This window comes from Dendrobium catenatum, unplaced genomic scaffold (genome assembly GCF_001605985.2).
Source record: "Dendrobium catenatum unplaced genomic scaffold, ASM160598v2 original_scaffold_155404, whole genome shotgun sequence".
In the NCBI taxonomy this organism is placed as follows: Eukaryota; Viridiplantae; Streptophyta; class Magnoliopsida; order Asparagales; family Orchidaceae; genus Dendrobium; species Dendrobium catenatum.
In genome coordinates this window covers 111,124-129,981 of record NW_021473832.1, presented here as the reverse complement: position 1 = coordinate 129,981, position 18,858 = coordinate 111,124, and the positions used below count along the sequence as shown (strand labels likewise).

The 18,858-nt window shown below is 33.6% G+C and overlaps 1 protein-coding gene across 1 annotated transcript; it reads left to right on the top strand.

The window, feature by feature from the left end:
- Positions 1 to 420: 420 nt before the first annotated feature.
- On the top strand, positions 421 to 18,618 carry LOC110110110 (heavy metal-associated isoprenylated plant protein 4). Its single transcript, XM_020841429.2, has 7 exons — positions 421 to 759; positions 2,321 to 2,417; positions 3,112 to 3,244; positions 16,666 to 16,816; positions 17,716 to 17,897; positions 18,001 to 18,088; positions 18,303 to 18,618. Exons 3-7 carry the CDS (start codon positions 3,173 to 3,175, stop codon positions 18,569 to 18,571), a joined length of 762 nt encoding a protein of 253 aa, XP_020697088.2. The 5' UTR covers positions 421 to 759; positions 2,321 to 2,417; positions 3,112 to 3,172; the 3' UTR covers positions 18,572 to 18,618.
- Positions 18,619 to 18,858: the final 240 nt, after the last annotated feature.

The window sequence follows — 18,858 nt, the reverse complement described above, 5'->3', positions numbered from 1 at the left end:
AATAAAATTCTTCAATGATTTAGATCTTTTTTTAAAAAAGAGGAATTGACTATTATTGTTGAAAGGATCAAAATTTAAGGACAATGGTTCTCTTAGTATGTTTTGATTTTTCTCTGCACAAGGCAAAAAAATTATCTAGTAGTTTGAAAAAATATTTATAATAATTCCTAAAAATATTTAATTATTGTTGAAAATATTGACAACAAACATTAGCAGCTTGCAAGCTTGCTATGCATTTGCTTTTAATTTAAAATATTAAAAATTAAATATAATCCACTTTAATATTCTAATTATGTGCATTATTTTAATGTTTAAATTATAATAATGACAAAAAGATAAAATATAAAATAATAAACGCTTGACCTGTTGACTTATATATAACAAAATTATGAGCTCTTATTTCATTCGTTGCACCTGACGTCGTCATATATAACTCACGCAGTCACGCTTCCATTCACACTTCAAATCCCTAATCCCCCGTTCCGAACCTTCATCTTCGCCTCTTCTCCTCCCACCACCGCTGCTCGATTTCTCCGACCCTTCAGATCAAGAAGATGAACCCAAAGATGCTGCCCCTTCTCCCTAAATGCCGCCGTCCATCCCTTCACCTTCACGCGACCGTCCGTTTTTTATATAAATCGAAGCTGAAATGGCCTTCCCGCTGTTCATTCTCTGCGATTTGTGCGTTCTTTCAGTTGGTATTGAGGCGCGCTGCATGCTTCACTGTGAAATGTCCGTCCTTCTGTTCATCAACTGAAGGTATTGCTTGCATTATCCGACTCTCTCTTCCCATTTAGGGTCATATGCTCGAGGTTTGTTGGCGCATTATAAATTAGCCATTTTATCTATTGGAAATTGGAAAATAGAAGTGAAGATTTTTAAATTTTAAGCGTGTAAGAATCTTCTCACCAAAATTTCTTTGACCTTATTTTCTCTTACAAGCTGGTGTGAATCGTTTTCCGATTTAATATTTTTATTATTAACATTTTTTCCAAGATCCTTTCGTAACGTTTGTTGTGTTTTATCTTCTCTTATCCGTTGATCTTGGTTTTTGTATAGTATCCAAAACTGCCGTATTTCGTCCCTTCTTGAAATATTCAGGGAGTTGGCGTTTCGACGTTGTTTTTGGGTTTCTAGTGAGTGGTAGAGAAATTGAGGCATCAGTTGGCGAAAATAAATTAAATGTTGCAAGTGAAAATTGTAGCTTTAGACATTGTGAACCGTCATTGCTAGTTTTATGTCTTTTACCTCCTGAGCTTGGTCATGAGTTTGCTCTTCTATCCGTTTTTGTTGTCTCCTGTGTTTGTTTCTAAGGCCAAAAGGGTAATTAGAATAGCCTAGTTGATATCTGGCGGATTCAAATCTTTCTTTTCAAATAATTTTCTCGTGAGATTTTCACCTAGCTTTAAATGCATATTTGTCATTTTGTCTTTTACATGCAGTCATCGTGAAAATGCTTTCATGTAAGCTTACCTTCCTAATTATGCTTTTTATACCCGATCATTATGAAATGGCTTTCTTATTTGCTTTGAAATATTTGTATTAGCTTGTTTTATTTATGCATAAATTCTTTTTGGTATGATAATTGATCTCCAAACTCATTGTGATTATATAATAAAGATATAGAATATTTTGTTCAAATTTTAATGAAATGAACTATATTAAGCAATGATGTATTTTATATATTTTCTATTACATTTATAGCATATATAATATTTTTTTTTTCTTTTAGAAAAATGGAGAAAGTGTCATCCATCACCGTGGATATTTTGGCTTGTCTTCTCTTCCATCAAACAACTACAAACATTATGGCAATAATAAGAACAAAAGCAAACTATCTTATTATTAAAATAATTCATAAGTAAAACCTTATTATGTTCCAGAAAAAAAAAAGAATAATTGTATTTAGATAATGGTATAGATTTCTGGGCTTCATAGCTACAATAGTTGGGATAAAGACATAAAGTTCTTCTCATTATTAGGATTGCTAACCTGCCAAAATCTCTGCTGCGGTTATTTCAGTGACGATGAAACATTAATATTGTTAATGTTCATTTTCTCTGTTAGCAATATTTAGTTCCATCATATGAATGTTGATTATTATACTCATAAATCTTATTTTAGATTTAATATTGAGTTTCTTTGTTTTTTGGTGAAGTAATTTTGTTTCTTTTCCTGCAACTTCTTCTCCAACAACTGGTGTTGAAATTGATTATTTGAATTTATGTTAACTAAAGTTAAAGTTGAGGACATTATTGAACTTATTGCTTTTTGAAGGAAGAAATTGCTTCTATAACTTCAGTTGATGTTGTTGTTGCAGTGGTTGCATGCTCGAAGCCACGGAAGTGGTGCTGTTGCCATTTAGTTTTCAAGCCTTATAAGGAGGATAAAGTGGAAGAAAAAGGAAGTCTACTGATGTAAGAGATATTATATTTTAGTTTTCCTCTATTTCCTTCAACAACACATCTATCACTATTTAATTTCATTTTTAGGAGCATTGCTCGTCAATGAAGTCTGGTATATTTAGATGCAAATACAACTCTTTTTTTAAAGAATGTGTTATTCAATTTGTATTCAAGGAGATGGGTATCTCTATTTATTCCATAGCATGCTTCCTTTAATCACCTTAAATCTAAATTTTGAGTTTTAATATTAGATGATTAATATTTCAAAAAATTGAATGGTTCTATAATATATATATATTATAAAATCAAATACAGTCTCTATTATTCATAGCCTGAAATGCTAACTGTTACCAGTTTTTTCTTTTCTTGATTTCATGGGAGGCCGTCCAAAAGTTTATTTTAAAATATCATGGCATAGTTAACAAAAAATTGTAGAGTTACTTTGATTCTATCAAAATGTGTTATAATATATATATTTTTAAACAAGCACTCTTTTTTTTTGTTATTTTGATTGTATATCTCATGGATGTACATCTTACCTTTTCTCCAATTAAATTACAGTTTTTTCATATTTGCTTGAGCTATAGCGTCTTTGTTATTTCCATTTTCTTCCTCGAAGTTCTTCAAATGGTTCAAAAGTTGACGGATTGACTGTTATTTTTTATTTTTATCTCCCCTACTTATGTCAAATGCTTTGCTAATTTAGGGAGTTAGCAAGGCGGCTTTAGGAAATCAATTTAAATCACTAGGAAATTGGTTGATATAAAATGACAAGTGGTGTTCAACAAGCTCATTATGCATGTCAGCATGGGGAACTATTTGAGCCAGAAGATTATGAGGTAGCTTTCCCTTTCACTACTTCTGTTTTAAGCAACTATTTCATTGAAATAAAATTACTAATTTCTTGCAACTATTCCATAATTTTTTTTTTCATTTTTACACAACAATAAATCATGAGTTGCATGATTACAATTGAGTGTTTTTTTTTTCGTGGATTCAAATTCAAAGATATTTTGTCCTATTCTTTCATGCTGCATTTTAAACTTTTTGACGCTTAAGATCACATATGTAGGTACATGTTCTTGATGTATAATAGAGAGAAAATTTTGGTTTTATGATCATGCAGTGTTAATATCAAATATGAATATACATGTCCTTGATGTATAATAGAGGGGAAATTTCAATTTCCTAGATCATGCAGTGTTAATCTCTTCATATGCAACCTATGGGCTTAGTAGTCATTTGGATTTGTATTTGAGAAATAGCTATTTTGTAGTCCCACAACTTAATGGCGTTCTACTTTTATTATTGTTTTTAAGAAAACACCTGCCATTTGAGTTGCAAGATAATTTAATAAAATAAAATTTAAAACATAATGACTTGATAGATTGGCCTGTCATCTCACCATATGTTCTAGATTTATCTCTTTATTTATATTGATTAAATAAGATTCATAATCATATATTCATTTTTCTATTTTAAAGAGATACTCAAGACAACCCATAACACTATTATCCCCAAAAGGTGGAAGAATTTTGTTATTTGTTTGGAAATTCAAAGGAGATTATGAATGTATCATGTGCAAATTTACATTTATTTAGGTTCCTTTATATTGTGATGGTTTCACGTTGGCATATGATATCATTAGTTCTTTTTCAATACTAGTAGGAAAATATAATATGAATTTTATTGTTTCATGATTGCATTGTACCATTTACTGTGTAGTTATGAAAATGATGAATTTCTTAGTATTCACATAATCTTGATGGTGTTAGGTGATAGAAATTATAAAAAAAGCTACATATTTATTTGCTTGAACCTTATGCTAGCATAAACATACTTATATAAAGATAAAATAAAAGAGCAATAAGAAAAGTACAATAAAAGAGAATATACTTCATAATCTGAATATATAATAATAATAAATATTATAGATCTCTAATAAATAGTAATCACGTGTGTTAATATTAAGATGGTAATCTAATAATTCTGGTAACTCCTAACAACATCACACAAACTCATGATTCTATGACAAGGAGCATCAAGAATTTGTATAGTGCAAGAAGAACTGAGATATCTAAGCTAAAAGATGTGTAATAGCTTTCTAGAATTAGACATTCTTTGCAAACATATCAGGAGCTGAGAGATTGATGCTAGGCCAACCTTTGTCGAGACTGAAGGTAACGGAATCATTACGAATGATACGGTCCTCAGGGGATCTTTAGTGGATATTCACAGGATCCTCGCAGATCATCAAATAGTAGACTAAGTTATTATTATTTGTTAAACCAAGACTAGAATAATGTGTATTTGAGCCGTAGAAAAGGAAAGTATTAATAATGTTTATATTTAAGTCGTTAAGGATATGTATGCAGGAGCTGTTAGTCGTGTCCATGAAACTAAAATTATGATAAGAATTTGAAATATAGGCTCCCTTACAGGAAACTTAATGGAATTAATATATATTATGATTCATAGGAAGATAAATATTCTGTGCATTCAAGAAACTAAATGGGTTGGAGAGAAAGCTAAGGAGATTGATAGTTTAGGATATAAACTATGGTATTCGTGTAAGAGTCGTACTAGAAATGGTGTAGGTGTGATTATAGATAAGAGTTTGAAGGATAATGTTATAAAAATTAGCAGAATTGGAGATATAATTATAGCTTTAAAGATTGTTGTTGATGAAAAGACTTTTAATATTATAAGTGCTTATGCTCCTCAAGTATGTTTGGATATGTGTTCAAAATTAAAATTTTGGAATGACTTAGAAGAATTAATACAAAAGATACCTCTTGAAGAAAGAGTTTTTATTGGAGGAGATTTAAATGGACATGTTGGTAGAGAGGTAGATGATTTTAAAAGCATTCATGGTGGCCATGGATTTGGATAGACAAATAAAGGTGGTAAGACCATATTAGATTTTTGTTTAGCTTATGATTTTTTAATAGCTAATATCTTATTTAAGAAAAGAGATGCGCTTTTTATCGCTTATAAAAAATGATATAGTAAAACACAAATGTATTATTTTCTTATAAAAAAATTAGATCGTTTAGATTGCAAAGGTTGCAAAGTTATTCCAAGTGAAAATTTATGTACCCAACATCGATTATTAGTTTTTGACTTTAAGATAAAGGGGTAGAAAATAAAAATAAAGTAAAACGATTTTCTAGGATTAGATGGGAGCATTTAAAAAATATTAACAAAAATATTTTTGAGAGTAAAATTTTAGATCTTAATATTTTGTTTGTGCTTGAGGATGCGAATGTTATGTGGGAAAAAGTGGCTCGTGATATTAAGATTATTGCAAAAGATGTGCTTCGAGTTTCAAAGAGAAAAGCTTATAATAGTAAAAATAGTTGGTGGTGGAATCTAAGTGTCCAAGAAAATATAAAAAATAAGAAAATTTGTTATAAAAATTGATTTATATGTAAAAATTTGGATAATTGGGGAAGCTAAAAAGAAGCTCATAAGGAATCTAAGAAAGCTATTTGCGATGCAAAGAGCTTAGCTTTTAATGATTTATATAATAGATTAGATAATAAGAATGGTGAAATATATATGTATAAGTTAGCCAAACAAAGAGATAGGAGTAGTAAGGATTTAGTTCAAGTGAAGTGTACTAAGGATGAAAAACAAAAAGTACTTTTCTTAGAAGATGATATTTAACAAAGGTAGATGAGATATTTTGCTAAACTTTTTAATGAAGATTGTGAAAATACGATTGATTTTAGTGACTTTAGCACCCTAAATGAAAATAAAGATTTTTGTTTTTATCGACGTATTAGTAAAACTGAAGTTAGAGAGACTTTAAAGAAAATGAAGTGTGGAAAAGCTGTTGGACTTGATGATATTCCAATAGAGATGTGAAAATGCTTAGGAGATGAAGGATTTTCTCAACTTACTAAACTTTTTAGTACTGTTTTAAAGACTAAAAGGATGCCAGATCAGTGGAGATTGAGTGTGTTAATTCTTATTTTTAAGAATAAAGGTGATGCATAGGAGTGTGCGAATTATAGAGGAATTAAGTTAATGTGTCATACTTTAAAACTATGGGAGCGAGTTATGGAGCGTAGGTTACGGCGTGATACTAATGTTTCTCAAAATTAATTTGGATTCATGCCGGGTAGGTCTACTATGGAAGTCATACATTTTTTGAGAAATTTGATGGAGAAATATAGAGAGAATAAGGAGGATCTATGTATGATATTTATTGATTTAGAGAAAGCATATGATAAAATTCCAAGAGAAGTGCTATGGAGAGTTCTTAAAAAGAAAGGAGTTAGTAATGCTTATATTCAAATCATTAAAGATATATATGTAGGAGCTATTACTTGTGTTCAAACACAAGGTGGTTTGACCAAGTATTTTCCTATTTCGATACATCAAGGATCAGCCTTAAGTCCATATCTTTTTGCTTTAGTCATGGATGTTCTCGCTAGACATTTGCAAGAGGATGTACCTTGGTGTATGCTTTTTGCTGATGATATTCTTCTTGTCGATAAGACTAGAGAGGGAGTTGAAGGTAAACTTGAATTATGGAAGTCAACCTTAGAGTCTAAAGGTTTTCGCTTGAGTAGATCTAAAACTGAATATATTAAGTGTAATTTTAGTAGCAATAGATCTAGTGAGGGGATTGTGACTTTGGGCAATCAAGTCATTAATAAGAGTACACATTTTAGATATCTTGGATCTATTGTTCAGAATGATGGTGAAATAGATGGGGATATTCTCAGCATAATTCAAGTTGGATGGTTGAAGTGGAGAAATGCTTCGGGCTTATTGTACTATAGAAAAGTCCCACTCAAACTTAAGGGAAAATTCTATAAGATGGTGGTGAGACCTGCAATGCTTTATGGTGTTGAATGTTGGCTACTAAAAGAGAAAAAAATACTAAGTTAAGTGTTGCAGAGATGAGGATGCTTAGGTGGATGAGTGGCTTTACCCTTAGAGATAGGATGCGAAAAGAGTATATACGTGAAAATGTTGTAGTAGCTCTAGTGGAAGATAAGATTAGAGAGAGTCACGTTAGATAGTTTTACCACATTAAACGGAGGCCTTCCGATGACCCTGTTAGGAGAATTGAGGTATTAGATTTGACTTATGTTAAGAAAGATAGAGGTAGACCTAAAAAGATTTGGTTAGAAAATATTAGAAATGATATTTCTTTATTATATTTAACTGAGAATTTGACTTTTAACCGGACACAATGGCGAAAAAGTATTCATGTAGTCGACCCCACGTAGTGGGACAAAGGCTTGATGTTGTTGTTGTAGTAGTTGTATTACATCAAGTATCAGCTAGACCATATCTTTTTGCTTTAGGAATGGATGTTCTTACTAGACATTTGCCAGAGGATGTATCTGATGGACCGGACCGGCCGGTCCATCTCATAGCAACACCGGCCCAAACTGGGCCGGTTTCTGTTTACCAAAGGAGGAACCGCCCACTACTTGGGCGGTTGGCTGAAGAAGAGAGAGGGAGAAACCGCCCACTTGGGCGGTTGGCCGAAGGAAAGGGAGAAGGAAGTTGGGCCCAACAAATGCATGAGGGAGAGTAATGTGTTTGTCATAAGGGTAGTTAGGATATTATGGGTAGTATTATGTGAGTATAAAAAGGAGTTAGGGTTTGTTTTGTGGACATCTTTGGTTTTGGTGATTAGTTTTCCTCTTTTCTAGTCTAGAGTTTGGGAGAAAGCTTCTCTTCTCGAATTGAGAGCATTGTATCCGTGGAAACTTGTAAGTCTTTTGATATTTAAGTTAACAAAGTGTTTGTGATTGTTTTCCTTCAAGAAATTTCCACTTTTCCTACTGTTTTTGGGCTGTTTTTACTCGATTCCGAAATTTGCAAGACAAGTTCCATCAGTATCATGATGTATGTTTTTTGCTGATGATATTCTTCTTCTTGATAAGACTAGAGGGGGAGTTGAGGAAAACTTATATTATGGAAGTCAACCTTAGAGTAAAGGTTTTTGTGTGAGTAGTTCTAAAACAAAATACATGGATTGTAAGTTTATTGATAAAAGATCTAGTAGGGGGATTGTGACTTTGGACTATAAAATCATTTAAAAGAGTACACATTTTATATATATCGGGGTTATTGTTCAAGGTGATGGTGAAATAGATGGGGATATTGTTAGTAAAATTAAAGTTGGATGGTTGAAATGGAGGCATGCATCAGGCATGTTTTGTGATAGAAAGGGCGCCCTTCAAACTGAAGGGAGAATTCTATAAGATTGTGGTGAGACCTGCAATGTTTTATGGTGCGGAATGTTGGTCATTAAAGAGAAACATGAAATTAAGTTAATTGTTATAGAGATGAGGATGCTCAAGCGGATGAGTGACTTTACTTATAGAGATAGAATGCAAAACGATTATATATGGGAAAAGGTTGGAGTAGTTTCAGTGACAAATAAGATTAGAGAGAGTGGCCTTAGATGGTTTCGTCACATAAAACGTTGACCTTCTGATGACCTGGTTAGGAGAGTAAATGTATCAAATCTGACCTATGTTAAGAAATGTAAGGTAGACCTAAAAAACGCTTGGGTAGAAACTATTAGAAATGATATTTATTTATTAGATTTAAATGAGCATCTGACTCTTAATATGACACAATGGAGAAAAAAGATTCATGTAGCTGATCCCATATAGTGGGGGATATTGGCTTATTGTTGTTGTTGTAGTAAAGTATTGATTGCTTTTGAGTTTTAAGTATATTATTATTATTTTTTAAAGTTATCAATATGCACTTAGATGCATGTGCAATATGTACACACACAATCACCTTCTTTGTAGTCGGAGATTAATTAGTCCGTGAAAAATTAGTGAGCTCCACCTCCAATTAGGCATCCCTATGTGGATCCTATGATATGTGTCATAGTAGCTCACACATGGTGTAATTTTTTTTTTGGGAAAAATGAGGGCGAGGCCCATTTCATTGCTAAAAAGAATAATTATAATTAGTTAAATCCTAATTACAATTCCCATCACATGAAGAACCAATTACAAGAGCTGCAACCAAAATTTAGCCATGCTAAAAAATAAAGAGGAAGATTTTCCCCAAAAAGGTTACATGAAAATAGAACCCAAAGATATACCCAGAACATAGAAATCCTGCGTGTTTTAGAAGTAGCAAAAAAATTGGACTCAGCTAGCTATTGATTCACTGGTAAGATCAAGAGCCTCAGAAGTAAACCTACAAAAAATCTTGATTGCCCAGACCAGAGTGAAGATCATCCATGGAGTTCCAAAACAATTGGGGCCTAACATCATCGTCTAAAGAATCAAAATCGAAGGGGCTCGCAGAAGTTCCAACATGAGCTTTTTTTTTGAAAGAAACCTTGTTCAATGGAGGCTATGGAGCGCTGATTTGATAAGAAAGCAAATTGTGGAACAAGAGTTTATAGTGTTGCTAAATTCTCTTCCATTCATTTCTCTCCATAAATAATAAATGCAGCATGATATTGCCATCAAATAAACATTTTTCACATCCCGACAAGATGTGTTCAGCGAAGAAATTTAATCAAGCACCAGGGGATGTTTGGTCTCAATAGAAAGGAGGTAGTGGTAGGAATGAGCTTAATTAAAACTAAGTAAGAGAGATTACATTCAAAAAAAATAAATGGAAAACATTCTCAGAATAAGCATTGCATATTAGGAAAGATGATGGACGAAAATGCTTCTAGTGATGAGGGTATCAATAGTTTTAAGCCTGCCCACAACAACCAACCATGCGTAGATAGAGAAATTGATAGCAAATCTTTTGTGCCAAATTTGTTTCTCCATATCACCTTTTCCCAATCTTGATGCATTAAAGCAAGAAAATCTTTGAGCTTGGGCATTGGATTTCCAAGCCATAAAACCCAGTGAGGGGAGCTCGAAGTAGGGATGTCCAAGATTATATCACTTATCGAAGAGCTCATGTATTTTTTTAATTAGATTTAAATGAGAAATTTACTCTTGACATGACACAATGGAGAAAAAAAGATTTATTTAGCCGACCCCACATAGTGGGATAAAGGCTTGATGTTGTTGTTGTTGTATTATCGAAGAGCTCCAGCATGAAGGTTCCAGGAAGCTCTATGAATAATATCATAAAAAACCACATTATAAATTGTCAAATGAAAGTAGAAGAAGGAAATTTGTTGTAAAAACTATGGATCACTAGTAAACAAAAGAAGGAAAATTGTGGTGCCAGGTTTTCATGTTGAATAGACTAGCTTACTTATAAGTGAAAGGTGGGGTAGTGAAGCACCATACAACTCACTTGAAAGCCAGAGTGCACTCCTACGAGCTAAACTGGAGGAAATGATAACCTGTAAATAGTGAAGTGAACTAAATAACGCTTCGTGTGTTACAAATGAAAAATAATGCACTTCCAAATCACACAACTGGATCCGCAACACTCATATAAGTGGACAAAATATGTTTAAAAATTTTCAAATATAATCTCGCGCACTTCTCAATGATAGTCATTTGCACAATTGGTTATATTTGAATATTCCAAGAACATCCCCTCATGCATTTAAATGCGTGCCAATGAATTCAGAAACAAGCACATGCATTATGCAAATGCTTAGGAAAGCATGCACGCGTAGTTTAGATATACCAGGAGTGCATGCTATCCAAAGTACAAATAAAGCATGAATATGCAATAAGTTACATATAGACGTGTTATGCATGTTTCTAAACGACATGTAAACACATTGTGAACATACATTATGCAACATGCAAAATATATCATGCAAACATGTCATCTAGTATGTAAAATGCATCATGTCGTGTTGATGCATTAACATGCAATCACACTATGCATATACATGTTGCAAAATATAGAGCACGTTATGCAAGTATATCGTCCAACATGTTCTTTGTACGGTGCGATAGTAACCTACTACACAAACATGCAAACACATCATGCACTACATGAGAGCACTTGATCATTATTCAAATGTTTTATGCAAATGAACATGCAATGCATGGATGCATTATACACACATATATGCAAATACACCATACGCTATGTTGATGCATTAAGTCATTACGATGCATATCAATACATCATGCAAGCACGATGAAGCAATGTGCAAATGCATATGCCAACGCGCATGCATGCAAATATACGAATATATATGGTAGTATGTCAACATGCATATGAATACATGAGTGTGTATGTGAACATGCATATATGTCTTATAGACCTACATTGCATACGAATTGCTACCATACAAATACATAATGCAAAATGCATTCCAAAGCATATACCTGCATGGGCTTTGACGAGTGTGATGTATATACACACGTGATGTTTAAGGATGCTGCACGGGTCACAAGTGAACATGAGTTCATGTTTGATCCTCCTCTTTGAGCGAACCAGAGTTAACACAATTTGAACTACTGAACAAATATACAATCGTAGCACCAATCGGAGTATTTGATTTTATGCGTCATATTAGGCCTTCAAGGCCTATTACAAGAAATGTTCATTGTTAAAAGCATAAAACTCTTGATTCTCAGTATTTGTATGATAATGTTAGACCGGTCCACTGGACCGGTCCAATCGAACAGGGCGGAATCTCCGCCTCCTGCGGAGATCGGACGGTCCGCACGCCTAAGCGGAGCCTTGTAGGAAGAATTTTTGAGGATTTTGAGAGGAAAATTTGAATGTAGGGACTGTTTAGGGATTTCCTTTTGATTTGTATGCATTAAATACTTTGTTTTTCAAGGGTTATGGCATCTTGAATTTGGATGAAATTTGAGATCTCTTAGATTTTAGGTTTCCTTTAGGCTCTAGCTGCGTCTAGAGATTTGAGAGAGACTCGAATAGAGGATCAAGTGTATCTTGCTATTTTCCTTTTCGCTTTCATCAAGTAATACAAATTATTTATTGTTTTTGTGATTTTGTGTGGATTTTGTGGAGAAAGCTTGTTGTTTTTTGAAGGTTGATAGGAAATACTCGCGATCTACAAGTACTTCCAATCAAATTGGTATCAGTGCACGTCGATTGAAGGGGAACCAATGGCCGGAAGGAAAGTTGAAGTTTTGGAGGGAGAACTTGGGCAACTCAAAGCAGATTTTGAGGAAAAGATGGCTTATTTTCAAAGTCAGATTACATCCGTTAATGAAAAGATGAAGGAAAAATTCGCCATGGTGGAAGACTTGTTGAAGAAATTGTTTGAAGTCAAAATCAAACCGGTGACATTGGAAGCAAAGGAAACTACCGGCGGCCATGGAAGAGATGAGAACCCTAACACGTCTAAGGGAAGGGAAAAGCCTGAAGTGGAGATCCTGGAGGGAGAAGACGGAATGCCTTCTCTAGAACCACTTTTTAGGGAGGAGATGAGCATTGGCTACGCAAGAAGGGGTGCTGAATTTGTAAGGTGAGGGGATGATTTCGATCGCCGGGGTGCTGATTTGAAAGAAGAAGAGGGGATTTTGATGAATGGTTTGGGTATGATCGCCGGAAGGAAGATCATGACAATTGGGAGCACCTCCGCTTTGAGGAATATGAGGTTATGGAGGATTTAGGGGAAACGGGTGTGACCCGAGGGTGAGAAAACTGAAGATGCCAATCTTTGAGGTGGAGGATGGACATGGGTGGATCTACAAGGTAGAAAGATATTTCGCTGTCAATGGGCTGACATAGGAGGAGAGATTGATGGCGGCGGGCCTATGTTTAGAAGGGAAAGCTTTGTCTTGGTATCAGTGGAGGGACATGCGATGACCCATACGGAGTTGGAGAGAGTTAAAGGAATGTTTGATAGAACATTTCTGAACAGGCAGGGGAGGAGACTTCTACGAGCAGTTCTTCGCCTTGATATAGGAGGGTTCAGTGACGGAGTGACGAGAGAGATTCGAGTACCTTGCTAGTCGATTGGACCGCCTTTCTGAGATAGTGCTAGAGGGAAACTTCATGAAGGGATTGACACTAGAGATCCGAGCAGCTCTTAGAGTAATGAGACCTCGTGACTTGGGAGAGTCTATGGAGCTAGCTCAATTGATAGAAGATCAGAGGCACCTGGAGGGAGAGACAGAAGGCGACAGCTCAGGGGGCTCGTACATGATGACCACCACCTTATTGAAATCCAAGGAGCCAACACTAGATACTCTTCGAGGGACTTCGAAGGAAAAAGACTGCATGAGGAAGACATGGGAACAACTTTAAGAAGCTCACATAGACAGAATTACAGGAGAAGAGGGCGAAGGGGCTTTATTTCAGATGAGACGAGAGGTATACGCCGGAGCACAGTTGTAAGGACCGAATTCTTCAAGTTCTTACCGTTTGTGATGAAGAAGGAATGGAGGGTGTCGTCTTTCCACCTTGCGGACAAGGTGGATCTTTGGGAGGAGAGTATTGTTAGACCGATCCATTGGATCGGTCTAGCCGGTCCACACGGGACCGGCCCAAACGCGAATGGAGAGAAATCTACGCCTCCTGCGGAGATCGGACGGTCCGCACGCCTAAGCGGAGCCTTGTAGGAAGAATTTTTGTGGATTTTGAGAGAAAAATTTGAATGTAGGGATTGTTTAGGGATTTCTTTTTGATTTGTATGCATTAAATACTTTGTTTTTCGAGGATTAGGGCATCTTGAATTTGGCTGAAATTTGATATCTCTTAGATTTTAGGTTTCTTTTGGGCTCTAGCTGCGTTTAGAGATTTGGGAGAGATTTACCCTCCTCTCGAATAGAGGATCAAGTGTATCTTGCTATTTTTCGTTTCACTTTCATCAAGTAATACAAATTATCTACTGTTTTTGTGATTTTGTGTGGATTTTGTGGAGAAAGCTCACTGTTTTTCGAAGGTTGATAGGAAATACTTGCGATCTACAAGTACTTCCTATCAGATAACTCATCACCAGTAACTAAATACTTTGTCAGTGGGTAGTCAGAGTTGACACGGTTCAAATGACAAATACATTACATATTTAAAAATACTAGATGATTCTCATGTTGAATGCAAACCTCAATCGGAAGGGTTTACATGAATTTCAAAGAAATGTTCCCAAATCTCAATGTTAATTGTTTGGGGGTCAAGTATAAATAAATTTTTTAAAATTTATTACTTTTCAAAAATTCAAAAGTGCCTAATTGAAATAAAGCACTTAAATATTTAAAGCAAAAATTCATTCACTCTCCACAATATTTTGTCAAGGTGGATAAATTTGAAAATCACTTTAGATCACAAAGAGCGAATGTTTTAGTCAAGAATATCACTAGTTTTCATTCTCAAACTATCTTTTGCCAGTAAGGACGTGACACGTATCTTCTAAGTTCTAACTGGTGGTTTCGCCGCCAAATGACACAAGTAAACTATTATGACCAGGGCCCTCTAGCCTGGTGGTTTTGCTGCCAAATGGTATCACTAAATTATTGTCACATCTAGAGCCCGTATGTTTCCCAACGGCTCTAAATCTTGAGTAATGAATCAATATGTATAATGGATAGGTCACAAAGCCCTTTCTCTGCCAAAGTGGACTCAAATCTATCCCCTAGGTAAACATTCACCCCAAGTACACAAGATTTTCTTGGACGAAGTAACACATGGTTATTGATAAGAATCCTTTGGTTAGGTTGGGTCAACTACCTTCTCTGACAAAGTAGACTAGGGATCATGATGACTCGGGACGACGGAATCATGTGATCTTCATCTAGTTCATTGTTATTCCCCCCACCATCTGTTTTAAGTGCGCGGTGATAAATTTCAATTTTCAATATCTAATCATGGTTATCGATAAGATACCTGAATTCAATTCATAAAGTCCTTGTAGTATGAGAGCGAAATCTCTGGGTAATTTAAAACCCAATCTATCTTTTGAAAATTTACCTCGGAACTTAAACTTATTAAAACTCTCTTGGCACACAAAAAAAGAAAGGGGTATCAAAGAGGCCAAGGCGTGAATTTTCGGAGTCCACAATTTTTTTTTTGAAAAAAATATTGATTAAATTATTTTGTTAAGTTGCATTTATTTTATTATGATTTTGTTATTATTTATTTCGTAGTTTTTGAAAATTTTAAATGCTTAACTTAAATGAAGCATGTTTTGGTTGTAAGTAATAATATTTAAAAAATAAAAATAAAAAAATTAAGGAGATTCCAAATTCAGATGATTATGATTCAGACTTCAGTTATCATGATAATTAAAGGATACCATTACTAAAATTTAAGATTTTTTTTATATGAATGACAATGGTTTTTGTTTCACTTTTTGAATAATTTTGAAGATCGAAGTGTCATTCAAAATAAAATATATGGACGAGTTTTTTTTTAATGTGATTTTTTTTCTTTAATTATTATGATAGTTTAATAGGATCCGAATTCAAGTGGCCATATAGGCCAAAATATTATGCTTTTAGAAATATTTTGTTTTCATGCTGACCCCACGTTGTGGGATAGAGGTTTGATGTTTTTTTTTGTAAATATTTTGTTTTCTGTTTATATTTACTATTTATGTACTTTATGGGTATTCTGCGCTTAAAAAACTTTCTTGTTGATTAAAGGTTAAGCCTCTTTCATCAACTAAAAAATTCAAGCTGTGGACACCTTTTTTTATCAAATAGATTTTCTTAAAAAAATAATATATATATATATATATCATAGACGTCTTAAGTTATCTTAATATTAATTTTAAGTACTTCATGTGTTTAAATGTTCTTTATGACACATTTTTTAAACTTTGGCTAAAAGTGAATTATTTGTTAGTAAATATTATTATTTTTATTATATTTGTATAAAATGATTAAAGTCTTGATTATACTAGCAATTGCCACCTATTGTTCAAAAATATTATTCCCTTTATTTCTATATATATTTGAAGCAATTTTGTAAATAATAAACCACTATATAGCATGAAATCTAGTAGCGGTTTTGGAATACTCTTGGCCTTATTTTTTAAAAAAATGTTTCTTTTAGATATTTTATATGAGGATTTACCATAGGTATTTTTAAGCTAATGCTGAAGAAACATATCACTAATAATTTCGTGAAGACCTCGTCTTCTACCTAGTACTAAGGTTAGAGAGGAAATAGACAATAGTAGCTCAAATTTCAGAGAATATTATCCCTATTGTACTTCCCCATATATATCAATGCAACCATCTTCAAGAAATCTCAACAGTTCCTTCTCCATATCCATAATCAAATCAAATTTAGATTCTTCATTTAATTCGTCTTGCAACTATTTTTTTCTACCAAAGTGAAGAATATCTATAAGCATTCCTTTGCAATAAAGAGTAATAAATATCCATCTTCCTTGACGTTTCAGCTTGTGGCTGCAATGATAGCCAGTGAAAGGAAGGAGCAAGTGGAGTCCAAGGCTAAGGAGAAAGTGCAAGTTATAACAGCTATTTATAAGCTCAATTTACACTGCAATGAATGTGGTCGTGCCATTGAGAAGCCAATTATTAGAACACAAGGTACGTAACTAAATTTTTACTACTTTTAGTGATTAATAATTAATGTTTAGTTCTGCAGAAATATGCAAGTTTACATTGTTATTGAAATTTGCTTAGCAGCATCAGTTAAAAGTAATTTTTTATTTAAAGTTTAGTGAAATCATTAATTCAAGATAATGTTATTTTATAAGATATGTTTATTTATGGTGCCGAAATGTTGGCCATTAAAAGAGAAACATAATATTAAGTTAAGTGTTGTAGAGAGAGGATGCTCAGGTGGATTAGTGGCTTTACCCTTAGAGATAGGATACGAAATGAGCATATACGTTAAAGGTTGGAGTAGCTCCAGTGGAAGATAAGATTAGAGAGAGTCGCCTTAAATGATTTGGCCACGTCGGCTTTCCGATGATCCGGTTAGTATAGTAGTGATATTAAATTTGACTTACCTTAATAAAGGTAGAGGTCGACCTAAAAAGACTTGGTTAGAAAATATTAAAAATGATCTTTTTTATTAGATTTAAATGAGAATTTGACTTTTAATATGACACAATGGAGAAAAAAGATTTATATAGTCGACCCCACGTAGTGGGACGAAGGCTTGATGTTGTTGTTGTATAAGATATGTTCATTTATTGCAAAGAGATTAGAACACATAATAAACGAGAAAAAATGTGTGTTAGTTTTCATGAAAATTAATCTGAAGATATTGTGAGGCATTTTTTGAGATATATACGAAACATGACAACTTTTTTTGTCATTGCATGCACTTCGTGTGATTTCAGATTTCAATTACTCAAAAAAAACAAGTTAGTCAAGTTTATATAGACTTGTCAACAAATTTTTATTTCGATAAAGCCTATCATTACTAATTGTTAAAATGAATCCTTTACTAGTTTTCAACAATGCATTGTTTTGTGCAGGAGTAGAAAATGTTTATATTGATGTGGAGAGTGGCAAAGTTACGGTCACGGGAATATTTGATGCAAAGAAGATGCATGAACTAATTAAGAAGAAGAGTAAGAAAAAAGTTGAGTGGATATCATTTAAGCCGGAGGATAAAGGAGTGAGGAAGGAAGAGATAGTTGGAAAGATGAGAAAGGAGGTAAGTAAACTTTCCATTCAATTCGCAGGTCTAAGCACTGTTGTTCTTCACATATAATATATCTGCACTATATATTTTTATATTTTCTCTCTCTAATTACTAGGAAGTTGTTAAAACCGCAGTCATCAAGCTTCACTTGCATTGTGAGAAATGTGAAAATGATCTCGAGAATAAATTGCTGAAACTTAGAGGTAAATTGGTCATCTCGTTCTTTAATCAATTTGATTAAGTAAATTATATTCAGGCTTCGTTTGGAACGACTTTTTATTGCTTTTTAAAACAATTTTTTTATTTAAAAATTAAAATTTTTATACTAAAAAACTGCTTTAAGAAGCATTAAGAAAGCCGTCCCGAACTAAGCCTCAAATTAACTCCTAATTTCATGTTAACTAACTACAATGACAGGAGTTCATAGTGTGAAAATAGACAGAGGAGAGCAGACTTGCACCGTTGTTGGGATTGTAGAGGAAGAAAAGCTAATCGAATACATACACAAGAAGGCAGGCAAGCGTGGAGAAATTGTTCAGCAGAAAGTAAAGAAGATCAAAGAAGATGAGAGTGAAAAGAAAGAAGAAGTAAAGAGCAAAGATGTTGCCGTGCCTTATTTCATTCACTGCACCCATGCGCCTCAGTGGTTTAGTGATGAAAACCCAAACTCTTGTTCTGTTATGTAAATTCTATTTGATTTCAGGATTATTAATTATATACATATGATTGATCACATGCATCAATATATGATATTATTAAGTTGCAGAGCTTAATAAATATCTGAAAGACATGATATTCAGTTATTTTTGGGAGAGAGCATATATAATCATGCTGTCCTAAATTTTTATTAAATATAAAAAATAGAGATATTTCTATTATATATTTTTCATTAGGCGAGCTGAAGGATAATATAGATCTACACATACACCTTAATGTGCAACATAAAATTATATATATGTCATGGGTGGGGTAT